The 17,360-nt window shown below is 34.9% G+C and overlaps 2 protein-coding genes across 2 annotated transcripts in view; both read right to left on the reverse strand.

Annotated features, from left to right (window-relative positions):
• The window catches only part of LOC107605424 (protein PMR5), a gene marked incomplete in the record, with an annotated part of 6,267 nt that extends 3,234 nt beyond the window's left edge, over positions 1–3,033 (reverse strand). Inside the window, 3 exon segments of the mRNA XM_016307337.2 lie at positions 1–108; positions 1,849–2,026; positions 2,507–3,033. Of these exon segments, the coding sequence (XP_016162823.1) occupies positions 1–108; positions 1,849–2,026; positions 2,507–2,838 (618 nt within the window).
• LOC107644712 lies at positions 8,993–10,228 on the reverse strand. Its single transcript, XM_016348642.1, has 3 exons — positions 9,709–10,228; positions 9,234–9,605; positions 8,993–9,144 (listed from the first exon to the last, which is right to left on the reverse strand). Exons 1-3 carry the CDS (start codon positions 10,226–10,228, stop codon positions 8,993–8,995), a joined length of 1,044 nt encoding a protein of 347 aa, XP_016204128.1.

Genomic DNA, 17,360 nt, shown 5'->3' on the forward strand with positions numbered 1-17,360 from the left:
ATCGCCATTGCCATCGACCTCCTCAACTCTGAGAATCCTCTTCCCTTGCACCACATCAACCTCAACCAAAAATGGAGATTTATAAAACGAAATGGTTACACCATAGTCCTGCACATACCATATCAAAACTCATTTAGGACCACCCTCTCTTTTTGCAGCTGTAAAATGCAACTTTTAATGCCAAAACAATTCTATAGACGTGCTTTTATGATGCTGACAAAAGTATGAACATGGTAACCCGTCTAAGAGTAAAAACACAATGGAAAATTTTAAGAGTCCGAGTACTAGGGATAATAAACTGATTTTGGAGTTCACCAAGGATCGAACTCTTGACCTTTCAGATCTGTAACTCTAATACCATGTCATGATACCACTGATGGCAAAAGATAACACTAATGGTTATATCTTTAATACTCCTTAATCCCCAATTGTACACATTGTACAAATATTCCATTGGCTCCTCATACTTTCTCAAATTTTAAATAGTAACGGTTTATTATTCTACAAAAAGTCATAATATAATTTAGAATAAACATCCAAATTGGTCCTTAAGGAATTTCAAATCAGATACTTTCGTCCCCAACAAAATTTTTATTCTCTAGAAATCGTCAAAAATTAATTCCATCTAATAGATTGGTAGTTTTGAAGGGGAGTAAGAGTGATATTTTTTTAATTTAATTGTCTTATAATAAAATTTGTTAAGGACGTCCACCACACATATTAAAAATTTGATTGAAAATAAAGAAGGGAACGATTTTTCTTATGAGAGTAATTTTCAAAAACTTCTAGAGAAATAAAAATTTTTTGGAAGCTAAAATGTTCGATATAAAATTTTTTCGGAGACCAATTTAAGTATTTACCCTATAATTTAGCTTAGTGCTAAAACAACATTGAATTAATTTCTTATTCCCAAAAGGCCAAAAGGCATAATGAAGATGAATCAGTTCCAGTTTGCTTCAACTAGCCCAAATTATCATGCTTAACAGTACTTTTTGGGTCCCATTCACACTTTCATTGACAACTTTTCCCAACAGATTCCTTGTCCTATTGAACCCCATCCCCCTCTCAAATCCAATGGAACTTAACAAAGAACATCAACTGTTTCTGCAGCTGGAAAAGAAAATTCAACTTGCTGACTCTCTTTTTCCCTTGTGAACCAAAATTGAAATCTTCTTTTGCCAAAAAGACTAGGAAATATATTTGTTGAACATCCAAACATTGTACTGTGTATCAACACTCATTCCAGCTAAGATTTTGGTGTAGATCCCACTACCATAACCAAACTCTTATTTTTTATTCTTATATTTTGTTTGTTGTCTTCTACACACTGGTCGATTCGAATAACATTACTCAATGAAATACGTAACTAAACATCATCAAAAACAACAAGGGTCTTGCCTTACTAGTGGAATCGGCTACATGGATCAAACGAATAATCCTACAGTTTTATCACAACGAAAACTCCAATATGACAAAATAGTCCCTTACAATTTGAAAATGACAATATCTCAACACACAAGTTAATTCCTCACCATTCCAAATAAAAATGCGGACATAATAGTTTTTGAAAAATGCCTATACACCACTTTTGTGTACAACTCTCTTGTATATCTTCCACTTTTGGTATTAAAAATGACCGATAAGAAGTGAGAAAAGATAAAATATTTGTCTTTTATACCATAAAAAAGTGTATAAAAGACGTGTACAGAAAAAATGATATCATTTTTCATAGTTTTTCAAGAAAGGACTAACATATCACTCTTTTACAAACAGTGGGGACGAATTTGCCATTTTCAAATCTCGAGGGACAACATTGGAAATAATGTTAAGAAGTTTCATGAGACTGACCAAGAATCTGAAGGTTGAGAGAGGCTCTCCCTTAACCATCTGGGTTTGAGACTGAGACTGAGGAACTGCAGTGTATAGCATACAGATCAATGATTCCCACTGGTTATGCCCAAGTGAATCACCCACAAACAACACTGTTTTCCCTCTCATTTGCATCAGAAATTCACCTCCATTGAACCTACCAACAACAACAACATGCTACAAAACCATTCAGAGAGGGATAGCACATTCTTTTCTTAAATACACAAACATGCATTGAGAAAAAAACTGAGAATTCAGAATTAAAAATGGCAACTTTAAGGCACTAGTCTTCTGGTTTTGCAAGAAAAATACACAAAAAAATATTATAAAAATGGTATCTTTCAAACACTAGACTACTGGTTTTGCAGTGAAAAATATACACAAAAATAAAAATAAATAACAAAATGAGTATCTTTAGAATAATAGTCTTCTGGTTTTACAGTGAAAATATATGAAGATATAACATAAAAATAATAACTTTAAAACATTAATTTTATGGTTTTGCAGTGAAAACATAAAAAGATATAACAGAACAAAATGGGCATCTTCAAAACACTAAGCTCCTAGTTTTGCTGTGAAGATATATAAATTAGTAACATAAAAATGGTATCTTTAGAACACTAATATTGTATGTTACCTTGGAAGATCACAATTGAGGGGTCTCCATCTGTATTTGAGGTAATCAGAATCAGGTCTACCATACAATTGGCAGTTGAACTGAGGATCAATCATGGGGCAGCTTGAAGATTGGTAAAGAGGGTATGAGTCATCATGAACCCAGTTTCCAACAAACAATGCACAGTTGCTTTGGTTTGCATGAATCATTGGTCTCTCACTCTTTAAGTGCTGATGGTGATGCCTTAAACTTAGTAGCAAAGCTGAGAAAGATAGATTAGAGTGAAGGGAAAGTGTTGTGATGAAGAGGACAAGGAAATGAAGAAGAAGAGATGCTGGAGATTGAAGTGCCATTTGAGAATCTTAAAAGGAAGAGGGAGATGGAGAGGAAAGAAGGAAGAAAAAGGGTATAGAGAGAGCCAAAAGGTTCAGACAGAGGAAGAGAGAAAGAAAGATAATGGAGGAAGAGGGAAGAAAGATATTTGGAGTGTTTTGAATAATATATATAGTCATACAGCTACACACAAAGGGTTTTGGTCTCTGGATTTTGGAAAAATTGGTGGGGTTATGTGCATGTGAGTATGTGAGTATGTGACTATGTGAGTGGCTGAACTGAATTAGATCTTTAAAAATATGAGGAATGCTAGGGGCAGCAACTTTTGTGATTTGTAGCTATTAATGATGATTTTAATGGTATGAAATTGGTGTAAGATTTTATCTAATGACTCACTTTTCTTTGCTAGTTACATGCTGGCCAGAATTTAACAAAGTTGTTGACTCCCTAGACTTTTTCTAAAAATATTATTTTTACACAATTTTTTAATTTTTATAAGACACACAAATATAAATTATTTTTTATATAAAATATTTATAATAATTTTTTATTTAATAAATAATAATATATATCTAAATTTATTTTAAAAATACATTACGTGATAATATTTTTGTGTGTTTAAATATATATAATTTTTTCATTTTTATTAAAACACAGTTAAATACGAAAACCAGCATATTGAACGATATCAAATGAGCATCATATTCAAAATGTATTCGACAAGTTGACATATTAAACTCAAAAAAGTAATTTTACATTTTTACCTAATTCACCAACACATAAAGCCTTTCTTTAAGAATGGGGTCCTACTATTTCTAAGTTGTGGGCTTGTGTTGTGTAACTTGTGGTTTTCAAGTGCGAGTGTGGTGAAGATAAAAGGTACCATAATTAAGGGGGAAAAAAAGGTACCATAATGAAGGAACTTCAAGTAGCAAAAGAATTTGGTGTATACAATAAGGTGTTATTAAATATTAATTTTACACAATAATTGAATATAGTAATAACTTATAAGTATTCAGTAATTATTCATCACAGATCAATCATATTTAAGTCTGTTATTCCATATTATTTTATTACTTTAAGAGTTAGTAATAATACATTTTTACTTTTAATATTCTAAGAATTAGTAACCAATTACCAATTTTTTTTGTTAAAAATTATTTGTAAAAAATAAAAATAATTACAAAAAATTGGAGTATTATTCTAAAATATACGAAGGATGAAGTTTATTGTAGATGCTTTCCCTCCATATAAATATTAGATTGGTGTAACTTCTTAGCCTTAGGAATAAGAATCCTCTTAACTTTCTATTTGGTAAAGGAGAGTTGAGCATACTTGCTCTATATGAGAATGAAAGAATATACATATGGCTAGAACTTTGATTTCCCTATTCTATAAAAGAATTGATTGTTCCTGCTACACAATTTTGATATAAGCATATGTTCTTTGCTTTTCCTTCTCTCACATTCATAGAATTATATCAAATTTACCTATGAGATTGAGAATTTAATCAAGGGCATGCCCTAGTTCATAATCATCATCGTCAATTCATTAACATGTTCATATTATTAAAGAAAAGTAATTATCTCAAACCAAAACAGTTGACTTGGTTTCTGTTTGGTCTATGTAAATGATTATACAAAAGATAATTTCATTTTGTCTCATGAATCGTAGAAAATAGAATTAGAGTAGAGAGGAAGAAGATAACACAGTCATGTATCCTGGTTCAGATGCCTAATGCAATGCAATCTACATCTAATTTCCACTACAACGTTAGTGAAATTTTCACTATCACTCCAAGTATTACATATACCAATTTCCTAGGATTCAACATAATCTTATGTGGACACACAAGTTTCAACATAAACTTGACTTGGCTATATAACTACCTAGACTCAATACACTAAATACTTATCCAACTTAGCAAGGGATACCTCTCAAGTATATGACACAAAACAGAAAATACAACCAAAAAAAATTCGATATCACTCTTGACTTTTCTCTCAAGTGTTTCTCTTTGCCTTTTCACTCAATGACTTTTTCTCGATGCCTCTCTTTCTTGCCTTTTATATCAGAAAGAATACAAAGAAAGATATACATTGAAACAGAAATACAAACAGTAAAACATGAAAGAGATGATGATTCACAGCCTTTACGCTATAAGTTGAACCGGATTCAGTTCTCTTTTATGAAGGTCTCCATCTTGGAGGAATGTTTCTTTGATCTAGAAATACTGTTCAAAACATTGAACTCTCACAGGGAAGCTCTCTATGAAACTCAGATTTTGGTTCTCTCTCCTTATCTTTAAATGAGAATCATTTTTCTTTTTGTATGTTACTTGAGTCACAGCTAGGATTTCTTCAAAGTCAATTTCTTGATCATTGGGCTAACTGAAATTCTCCTTTCTCTTTCTTTTATCAACCCCAAAAATTAAGAATTTGAATCAGGACTTAGAATCGTAACAGACACAGCAGTAGCACCATTCAACTTTTTCAACAAGCTTAGCAAAATTCAAACCATTAGATTTTAGCTTTGGCTCCAATAAATACTTTCAATCATTAATTCACAATAGAGATGTTCAGCCACCACTTTCTTCATTTTTTTCCAAAATGGCGGTGCAGAGAGTCGGAGAAGATGTGAAGTAATTAACTTGCATGCAAATAGAAACAAATTACCTTTAACCTCTGAACTTGCTTAGCATGCTTTTGATTAATTTGATTTGACATTAGCTTCCTTGATCTGCTTTCTCTTTCCTTCTTCTTTGGTGTTTGAACTCGAAAGTGAAGCGCTCTCTCTCTGATGTTTACCCAAAGTGAACACATGCTGGGACTTAGCTTATGGTTCCTTTTCTTTTGCTTGGAAACTAGTGGGATTAGTTAATGAATCATTTTTCATTCAGCTACTTCAATTCATTTGGTTTCTAAGGCTTGTGCTGCAACATAAGCAATTTAGGACTGCACACTTGAATCACATCATCAAAATCCACTTAGGTTATTAACCCAAATCAATCATGTTTGTCATCATCAATATGTTATTTATTTTTCTAACTCAACAATAACCTTTCAAAAAGTAAATTGATAATTTAGGTTTGGTTTAAAAAAGTCTTTACCTTTTAAAATAACTTATGAGTTCTGCTGGGCAGACAACAGAAGGTACGAACAACGTGAATACTGGGCTACACTTCAGGCCCACTAAAACAAAAAAATATAGTATACCCTATTTATCCACCACAACCCTAGCCTCTCATCTTTCGTCTTTCTCTCTTTTTATCGTAGCCGCTTCACTCCCCGTTCCCTGTGGCGCCGTCACCAACACATCTCACTGCCGTTGTCACCGTCTGAAGAAGCAACGTGTCGCACCATCGTTGCACCTTCTTCTCCCATGCATCGCGCCGCCTATGTGCTCCCTGCAACCGACGCCACCACTGCACTTTCTTCTTCCCTGCGTCCCGCCCCCCTACACCTCAGCCCTTGCTTCCACACTGCTGTGTCGTGTTTTTGCCACTTCCATCCATGCCACTTTACTTCGTTAACCCAAATGTTATGACCCAAATAAATATTCACGTCATAGTGAAAAGAACCATCCGCATATATAGTAAAATGAACATCCTACGGAGTATGTGCATGCAAAATCAAGCAAATCAAGTAAAATACCAATGGTATACCCAAATAAATATCCACTTTAGAATTAGAAGAACCATCGGCATACATAGTAAAATAACACATCCAACTTATTTGATAAGAGTCGTGAATGGTGCGCGATTTATAACCCACAAACTAACCGACAAGTGCACCGGATCATACTAAGTAATACTTCAGGTGAGTGAGGGTCGATCCCACAAGGATTGATGGATCAAGCAACAATGGTTAAGTGATTTACTTAGTCAGACAAGAAGAAAATGGTGTTGAGAGTTCAATAGCATTAAACAGTAAATTTAGAGAATTAAAGGCAAACAATAAATTGATGTGAAGAATATGGAAGAAAACAGTTAAGGTTTCAGAGTTATTTATCTTTCGGATTTCTATTTCTTGCCAACTATTTTAATCATGCAAGATTCAATTCATGGCAAACTATATGTGACTAAACCAAAATTCCTTAGTAATTTAGTCTCCTCTAACCTAGTTAACCGCCAATTCCTTGGTCACTTAATGTCAATTAGAGGTTTAAGTCCAATTCTAGTTTATTAGCTACAAAATCCTAATTACCCAAAGCTAAAGGATTATACGTCACGTATCCCAATTAGTTCATGTAATTAGCAATTTAGGAAGAATTTACTTTCAAGCTGTGTTCAGGTGAGAGACCTCTTCCAAGGGTCACAAGAACGTATCTAGAATAAGGGTCATACTTTCATTCTACCCAAATTCATAAAATTAAGTATGAAAGTAATCCTTGAAACTAAATCAATACATTAATTAAAATAGAAAAGCAATAATTTCAATCCATAGAAATAAACAGAGCTCCTAACCTTAACAATGGAGGTTTAATTGCTCATGGAGAAAATAAACCCTAGCAGAGAGAAAGTGCAAAAGTGCAGAAGAGAGAAGTCGGCCCGAAGGACTGAATCTTTTCCCTTTTATATCTAATCCTAATTAATGTAAAATATATTTTATAAGACTAAATAATATCTTTTCTTATTATAAAATAAAATAAAGTTTTAATCAAAAGTGTAAAGTATATTTTTTTGTCCCTAAAGTTTGACAAAAGTTTCAAAAATACCCTTAAGTTTTATTTTGTTTTAATTTTGTCCTAAAAGTTTTCGATTTACATCAAATATGTCTCTGACGGCTAATTTTTCAAAAAATTTAAAACTAATTCAACAACAATTTCATAAGAACAACCCTCAATACAAGTAAATCAAACATAATTTTCAAGCATAATTTTCATGCATTATTTGATGCAAATCGAAAACTTTTGGGACAAAATTGAAACAAAATAAAATTTAGGGATATTTTTAAAACTTTGGCCAAACTTTAGGGACAAAAAGTATACTTTACCCTAATCAAAATTACTAGAAGATCTCATGCTGGCTTGTGCATAGGCGTGGGGACCACCAATTTTGCTGAACCTGGCGCCAAACTTGAGCTAAACCAAGTTTGGTGCCACTCCACCCATGTAATTATTGTGGCTTTCCTTGCTCTTGGCGCCAAACTTGGAGAATCCCAAATTTGGCGCCACCAAGTCAGTGCATTTGGAGAGTTTGCAATAATCATGGCGCCAAACTTGGGAAATCCCAAGTTTGGCGCCACCAAGGCCGTGATTCCAGACAAAGAAGTGTATACTATTATATATCGTTGGAAAGCTCTAAAAGTTAGCTTTCCAATGCCGCTAAAACCGCATCAATTGGATCTCTGTAGTTCAAGTTATTCCCGTTGGAGTATGAGGAAGTCAGGGTTGACAGCATCATCCACTTTCTTCCTTTTATTCTACACGAACTCTGTCAAATCCGTCCGAATGCTACCTGAAATAAACCAAATTGCACACAACTCAAAGTAGCGTTTATAGTATCTCAAAAATACTTAAATCTTGATTAAACTTAACAAATTCGAATGCAAATTCACTAGAAAAAGGTAGGAAAGATGCTCACGCATCATAACACCAAACTTGAATTGTTGCTTGTCCTCAAGCAACCAAAACTAATATCCACTTAAGATGTGAATTTGCATGAGAGTTGAGTACTCAATTAAGCTCCTGTCTGCCTTAAAGTGGGGTTAACAACACTGAAACCTTGAATAGTTTCGACATTTTCACTATCCTTTGAATCTTAGGAATGTTAATGTCATTCAGAATTAGAATTCGAATAATATTATAAATTCTCTAGCCTTTTTACCAAGGTTGCAAGAACCGGATCGGTCATCGAACCAGTCAAGTGACTAGTTCAATGGTTTAATGATTCAACCGGAGTTGAACCGTAATTGAACCGATTTAATTAAATATAAAATAAAATTATAAAAAATTCAATACATAATATATAATCTCAGAATGACAACTATAGCAAAATTCAAAATTCAGATTGACAGCAAAATAAAAACTTAAGCCATTACAACAACTATAGCAAAATTCAAAATGACAGCAAAATTCATACAATTTAACACATAAATGACAAACCCAATGTTTTGCAACCAAAAGAAACAATATTCAACAAACAATACTTCAACTAAACAAAGACACTACTCATCAGAAGTCATAATCATCATTAAGTGTTCCGATGTCTCCATCATAAACAGGTAATCCAAAGCCAGTATCTTCAGAAATACCACCAAAAGAAGTATTTGAGGATTCAATTACAACATCAGGCATATCCACTTCAACTTCCATGTCTCCACCATCTAATAAAATAAAAAGAAAACTCAATAAGAAATCAATATTAATGACATGTATCTTTATGGAAGGAAACAAAGTTTGTTATGTCACTCACCATTAGGATACGAAGGCATAGCATTATCAGTGTATATTAAACTTTCAATGCCTTCAACATTTCCATTAGTAAATTCAAGATCATCCTCATCTTCCATTACCCAAAAATCTACTGTGTCAATGCTTTGAATGTCAATTGGATTATAATTCCTCTTCTTTCGATGCAACCTAGATTGAAGGCGTAGGTTATAGGTGACATAAACAATGTCACTTAGCCTTTGATGCTCTAACCGATTCCTCCTCTTTGAATGGATTTGTTCAAAAAGGCTCCAGTTCCTCTCACATCCAGATGAAGAAGAGGTTTGATGAAGAAGACGGACTGCCATTTTTTGCAAATTAGAAGCACTCCCACCGTGTAGCATCCACCATTCACCTACGTAGATATAAAAATCAAATACTTTTTAATGTTTATCACCCAACATATTAAACTTTGAAACTAAACTGAACTTGGATATGAAATAAGTCAAATAACTTACCAGGTTCGAGTCTTGATGCCGCTCTCTTAGCACTTTCCCTCCCAAAACTTTCTTTACAATCTCGATACAGCTGTATCTTTTGCATTGCAGCAACTGAGTCATCATAAAGTGTTTCAACATCAAGCAAATCAAGTAAAGATCTCAAAACATTTGCCTTCTCAACAAAACCCTCACTATAGAAAATGCCTGGATTTAAATAGTATGCTGCTGCATGGAGATCATGCTTCAAATGCTTATCCCACCTCATTTTCAAGATACTCGTGTATGGCGTATAAGCAGCTTTTTGATTTCTAAACATTGTCTTGATAGCATTTTTTGCTCTTTTCATGCCTTCATACACAATTCCCAAAGAGGGTTTTTCATCAGCATCAACAAGCCTCAACAGCTTAATCAGAGGACCAACAATTTTCACAGTGGTAATATAGTCTTGCCAAAACTTACTATCCAAGACAATTGAACTAACAATCTTTCCATTAGCACTTTTGGCTAACTTATGAGAAGTGAAATATTTGTCCACCATCAATGACTGTAAATCTTCCTTGTGATCATATATACTTTTCAAAGTAATGAAAACAGTGGCAAAACGTGTGACTTCTGGTCGAACAATTTATGTTCAACCTTTTCTTTTTCTAAGCCAAGACAATAAGATCATATGATTGTAAACAAACACAGTCACTTTTGAAGCACGGGAAGCAAGGTCAGTTATGTGAGGAATACTTGCAATATCTTTCAAAATAAGATTGATACAATGGGCAGCACAAGGAGACCAAATTATATTCGGGTATTTTTCATGAATAAGTTTTCCAGCAGATACATAATTAGCAGCATTATCAGTGACCACATGCACAATGTTACTAGGCCCAACCCACTCAAACATCAGCAAACAAATTAAATAATGCATTGGCAGTTTTTATCACATCAGAAGCATCAACAGTCTTAACAAATGACATACCAGCAGGACAATAAACTAGAAAATTAATTAAAGTGCGTTGCCTTTGATCAGTCTACCCATCTGCCATCAGCGTACAACTGATTCTTTTCCATGAGCTCCTATACTTTTCAACCAGCAACTGACACCCTCTCTTAAGATCAGCCAGCAAATAAACTCTCATTTTGTCATATGACGGTCCCTTGAAACCAGGTCCAATTGCAGCAACACCATCTAATGCAGGTTGAAAGTAAGGTGATTGAATTGCATTGAAAGGAATACGTGCATCAACAATCCATTTGGCAAGTCCCAACTTAGCCTTGTGCATAATTTTTTTACTAGCCAAAACACTTTTCAAAGTCGGTTGAGATCCTGGAGTAGTCCTTTCTTTAAAGTAACTTCTAATTTGTGTAGCTACTACAGCTCTTCTCTTTCCTTTGTCTCCTGTTGTTGTAGGAACAGCAGATTGTACAGGGTTAGGCGATTCAGCCTCTTGTGCAGGTGCTTTCCCACCATAAGAATCCTCCTCAAAATTTCTTTTTTCCATCTTATTTTTTTTTTGTTTTCCATCAGAATCCTTTTGAATTGAAGTTCAACTTCTTCGGTGACTTTGTTACATACTTTAATTTGTCCAGAAATTTTCGCAAGATGATATTTCATCCTATATATCTCCCCTCCATTATAAGTATTCAAACAAAAGATACATGTATATTGTGCCTTATGATTTTTATTATATTTCACAGTGAAATATTCCGAAGCCGGGTCAGATTTTCCTCGAGAGGAACCTGTCTGAGATTCTTGTACAGTATTATGTTGTTGTTGCTCATCATTTTATGATTGTTCCATCTAAATTCAGAATGCCAGCAATCCAGAATTCAGACCAATATATCAATTCATAGTTCATACTTCATACAATTTATATGGCATTCAACATAGCAGAATTGAAAAAATAAAAAAATTGAACATAGTAGAATTGAAAAGATAAAAAAATTGAAGAACGGAGTAGAGCAGAATTCTCAAATTCAACATACATCAAATTTATTCTCAAATTCAACATAAATCAAATTTATTCAATATTTGATTAATTATATAATAAAAAAATTAAAAAAATTAAAAAAAGAAGAACAGAAGAGAAGAAGCCCAGAACAAAAAATGAAAATAGAAAGAACAGCAGAAGAGCCAGAAGCCCAGAACGAACTGCAAGAGAAGTAGAGAACAGAGGGCCAGAAGCTCGAGCCTTGAAGTAGGGAACAGAATGACCCACGACGCTGAGGTGACGACCCGCGATGTTGAGGCGACAACCCGCGACAGTGGCACCTGCTCCGGGGTCTGTTTCGATTCACGGCGGCGGTTGTCCTTCGTAGGCAGAAGCTCGAGCCTCGAAGAGCTTAAGGTTGGGAGTGGAGGTGTTCTTCGAAGAGATTAGCTGATTAGGGATTTAGGGTAAAGTGGCTGCAATACGCGTTCTTCAGCCTTCGTTTTCTTTTTTTTTTTAAAGCCAAACGACGCTGTTTTGTTACCTGGGGGAGAATCGGTACCTGCTGAAACCGGGCCTGTTCATTCGGTTTGCCAGTTAACCACCGGTTCAGCCAGTTTTTTCGCCGATTTTTTGCAGAGCGATTTTGTAGGTGGACCAGACCGGCTAGGTAACCGGTTTTCAATTAACCCGGTTGAACCGGCCAGTATGGTCCGGTTTTTAGAACATTGCTTTTTACCTTGGATTAATCCTTGAACACAACAATTTCTTTTTATTTTCTTTTCTTTGGTGTTTTGCACCTTGAGCCTTTTCGTGACTTTAAATGCTTTGTCTCAAGTTTTACTTGACACAAAAACACCACAAGTACTTAACAATAGAACTCTCTTTAAGTTCTGATTTTTCTTTTAATTACTCCCAGACAGTGGTGCTCAAAGTCTTTGGCATACTCTGTTAGTTGCACGTGATCTCGACTCTTAGTGCTCTGTCTCAAGGGTTACTTGACACATTTACACCACAAGTATATGGCCAGGAAAACAACTCTTTGAGCTTTTAATCATACTTGACCTTCCTAGTCATTGATGCTCAGAGCCTTGTACTGTGCTTTTCTTTATTTTCTTTTTGCTGTTTCTTTTGCTTCAAGGATTAAAATTTTGTTTAATTCAGAGAATCATAATAGTTCTCTAAATTTCTATTCCTCATGCACCAACATCCTTTGATTCAAATTCAAATATGCACTGTTCATATCATGCATTCAGAATCACAGGTAATACCATCACATTTAAGTAAATAAGACTACTCTTAAATATAACTCAATTTTTCATGCAATACATCACTTTTTTTTCTTTTTCTTTTGATTTTTCAAACTCAGTGAGCGGTACATGAGACACAACTTTTTCTTTTAATTTTAAAACAAACAACAGAATTAAACTAAACCTAGGAATTGAAAATGCTAAAAATCATGCAAGCACTCAAAGCAAAAGAAAATAGGAGATAACAAAATAAGAGCGGAAGGGGAAATAGAATGAAAGGAACTCAACCACCTCGATTATCCTGGTGGCCATCTCTCTCTTCATCATCTTTTAGGCTATGTAGAGCATAGCCTCCAACACCAAACTTAAAGTGGTTGCTTGTTCTCAAGCAACAAAGAAAAATAGTGGTGATGAAATTATGAATAATCACGATTAGTTGGAGAAAGCCATTAAGTGAGGCAAGAGCTTATTCAATTAGAATAAACAGAATGAAAACAAAATGAAATTAAGGACAGAATAAAAGGTTACCAATGGTTGGGTTGCCTCCCAACAAGTGCTTCTTTAATGTCACTGGCTTGACGGTTGATTGTTGCTAAGGTGGAGGTTGACCATAGTGCTTCAACTCCTCCCCTCTTACTGTGTATCTTCTCCCTGTATCCCTATGAAGTAGCTCAATATGCTCAAGAGAGAGGATTGTGTTTACTGTATAAGTCAACATTGGATTACTAGTCAACACCACCTTCATTCCTGGGAAAAAAAATCTTCAGTGGAGATCTTTTTGTTTCTCCATCCTCTGGGTACTCTCTTCTTGGAAATCTCCTCCTTGTTGGATGATGCATTTCCAACACCAAACTTAGGTTTGATGTCAGGAGGAATTCTGTTGATTATCACCAAAGGAGGTTTCGGCTGTAGATCCTGTTGTGCATCATCAGAGAGTTTTTGAAGGTTTGGATCAATAAGCTCAGTCTGCATGCACCCCTCCTCTTCACCTAATGAATGCATATTTTTGAAGACATAAAAGACCAATTGCTCATTATGCACTCTAAGAACTAATTCACATTCTTTCACATCATTTAGAGCTCTCCCAGTGGCTAGAAATGATCTTCCTAGGATTATAGAGGTATTTTCATCCTCCCCCATATCAAGAATCACAAAATCTGCTGGGAGGAAGAACTTACCCACCTTGACCAAGATATTCTCCACTATTCTATGTGCATGCTTCAAAGATTTATCTGTCATTTGTAATGCTCTCCTTGTTGGTTGTTCCTCTTTGATTTGTAGCTTCTTCATCACAGACAAGAGCATTAAATTTATGCTTGCACCCAGATCACATAGAGCTTTCTCAAAGGTAGTGCTCCCAATGGTACATGAAATTTGAAAGCTCCCTGGATCTGGCATCTTCCTTGGCAGGTCATTCTAAATTATGGCACTACATTCCTTAGTCAGGACAACTGTCTCATCTTCCTTTAAAGGCTTATTTTTTGACAACAACTCCTTCATGAATTTAACATAGAGAGGCATGTGCTCCAAAACTTCAGCAAAAGGAATATTAATTTGTAACTTTCTGAAAACTTTCAAGAACTTTGAAAACTACTTGTCCTTGGTCTCCTTTTGAAGTCTCTAAGGATATAGCATGTTAGGCTTGTACTCAAGAGCCTTAGGTAATGTCGGATGTGTGTCAAGAGTGACTGAAAAAGGATTGTCTGCATGCCTAGGTGGGGCATGTTCAACATCCTCCTTTTTCTCCTCTAGAGCTTCTTTTTCAACCGGCTCCTCACTAATCTTTGCTTCTGAACCTGCCACTGGTCCACTTACCAAGTGAATAGCCTTGCATTCTTCTCTTGGATTCACCACTGTATCACTAGGAAGGATATTAGGAGGTCTCTCGGGTATTTGCTTGCTCAACTGGCCTACTCGCATCTCCAAGTTTCTGAGTAAAGCTCTGGTTTCCTGCATAAAACTTGCAAATAGCAATTCCAAGTCAGTGGTCTTTTGAGGCTGAGAAGTTGCTTGTTGAAGCTGAGCGGGTTGGAACTGGTGGCTATTGAAGTTGTTCTGATTAAAACCGCCCTGAGAATTATTGAAATTCTTCTATTTCTGAGGTTGATCTCTCCACCCAAAGTTTGGGTGATTTCTCCACCCCTGATTAAAGGTCTTGGCATATGGATTATTGTTGGGATTTCTAGGAATATTCCTCATAAAGTTGACCTGTTCAGGAGAAAATTGAGCATATTCATAATTCTCACCTTGAGTAAAGCCACCATTCATGTCATATGGAGCCTCTTGAGAGGTATTCTGAGCACTAACAGTTGAAACTTGCATCCCACTCAAATGCTGAGTAATCATACTAATTTGTTGAGAGATGACTTTGTTATGAGCAAGAATAGCATTCAAGGTATCCATCTCCATGACTCTTTTTTTCACATGATTCCTTCCAGAAATGTCCAGGTATTGGTTGTTAGTAACCATCTCAATCAGATCATTGGCCCCTTTAGGAGTCTTCTTCATATGTAGAGAGCCACCTGCAGAATTATCCATAGATATTTTGGCCATATCAAAAAGTTCATCATAGAAAATGTCTACCTTGATCCACTCAAAACATGTCAGGAGGACATCTTTTGAGCATCAGCTTGTACCTCTCCCAAGCATCATAGAGGGACTCATTTTCTTCCCGCCTAAAAGTCTGAACAACTATCCTCAGCTTAGTCAGTCTCTGAGGGGGGAAGAACTTGTTCAAGAACTTGTTGACTACTTTATCCTAGGTATTCAAGCTTTCCTTGGGTTGAATATCAAGCCACTCATTTGCTCTATCCCTCACAGCAAATGGGAAGAGCATTAACTTATAAATCTCGGGGTTCACTCTATTTGTCTTCACAGTGTCACATATTTGTAAGAAGTTGGATATGAATAAATTAGAATCTTTCTGCGGAAGTCCATGAAATTGGCAAGTTTATTGCACTAGAATGATCAATTGTGGGTTGAGCTCAAAATTGTTTACTCCAATGGGAGGCACACTAATACTCTTTTCATAGAAATCAGGAGTAGGTGTAGTATAAGAGCCCAAGGTCCTTCTAGGTTATATATTCCCATTCGGATCCATAGTGAATTTTCCCTGTTCCTACACACACAAATAGAAAACAAGAGAAAAGTGAGAATCTCTACATCAGAGTGCAAAAAATTCTCAGTGAGGTAACTTGTGTAAAATAAATAAAATAAAATAGCTAAATAAATTAAACAGAAAATTCAGACAACTAATAAGCAAAATAGAACACAAAAGTTCAAAAATAAATAAATACAAAATATATAACTAGGAAAAAATAACTAAGGGGATACCAAACTTAAATTCAGAAATTACGAGAAAAATTTTAAATAAAATAACACTAAATTTTTGAAAAAAATTAGAGAACAAGAACAAATAAAAACTAAAATTAAGAACGCCTAAATTAAGGGAAACTTTTTTTTAGCAAATTTTCAAAAAAAAAACAAGAAATAAAATTAAACCAAATTAAAGCAAAAACGTCTAATCTAAGAAATCAAATAACTGGAAATTGTCAATCACAGTCGATTCCCGACAACGGCGCCAAAAACTTGGTGCCCGATTTATAACCCACAAACTAACCGGCAAGTGCACCAGGTCGTACCAAGTAATACCTCAAGTGAGTGAGGGTCAATCCCACGAGGATTGATGGATCAAGCAACAATGGTTAAGTGATTTACTTAGTTAGACAAGTAGAAAATGGTGTTGAGAGTTCAATAGCATTAAACAGTAAATTTAGAGAATTAAAGGCAAACAATAAATTGATGTGAAGAATATGGGAGAAAACATTTAAGATTTCAGAGTCTTTTATCTTCCGAATTTCTATTTCTTACCAACTATATTAATCATGCAAGATTCAATTCATGGCAAACTATATGTGACTAAACCATAATTCCTTAGTAATTTAGTCTCCTCTAACCTAGTTAACCGCCAATTCCTTGGTCACTTAATGTCAATCAAAGGTTTAAGTCCAATTCTAGTTTATTAGCCACAAAAAGCCTAATAACCCAAAGTTAACAGGATTATATGTCACGTATCCCAATTAGTTCATGTAATTACCAATTTAGGAGGAATTTACTTTCAAGCTGTGTTCAGGTGAGAGACCTCTTCCAAGGGTCACAAGAACGTATTTAGAATAAAGGTCATACTTCCGTTCCACCCAAATTCATAAAATTAAGTATGAAAGTAATCCTTGAAACTAAATCAATACATTAATTAAAATAGAAAAGCAATAATTTCAATCCATAGAAATAAACAGAGCTCCTAACCTTAACAATGGAGGTTTAGTTGCTCATGGAGAAAATAAACCCTAGCAGAGAGAAAGTGCAAAAGTGCGGAAGAGAGAAGTCGGCCTGAAGGATTGAATCTTTTCCCTTTTATATCTAATTCTAATTAATGTAAAATATATTTTCTTATTATAAAATAAAACAAAGTTTTAATCAAAATTATTAAAAGATCTCG

Source organism: Arachis ipaensis, chromosome B01, assembly GCF_000816755.2.
Source record: "Arachis ipaensis cultivar K30076 chromosome B01, Araip1.1, whole genome shotgun sequence".
In the NCBI taxonomy this organism is placed as follows: domain Eukaryota; kingdom Viridiplantae; phylum Streptophyta; class Magnoliopsida; order Fabales; family Fabaceae; genus Arachis; species Arachis ipaensis.

What these genes read in the sequence shown, in the direction of transcription:
- LOC107644712 (XM_016348642.1), bottom strand. Translation starts at nt 10,228, where the DNA reads ATGGTGGACAAATATTTCACTTCTCATAAGTTAGCCAAAAGTGCTAAT. An exon ending in GGCATCAAGACTCGAACCTG is followed by an intron (nt 9,606 to 9,708) that starts GTAAGTTATTTG and finishes ATATCTACGTAG; the next exon opens with GTGAATGGTGGATGCTACAC. An exon ending in TATGCCTTCGTATCCTAATG is followed by an intron (nt 9,145 to 9,233) that starts GTGAGTGACATA and finishes TTATTTTATTAG; the next exon opens with ATGGTGGAGACATGGAAGTT.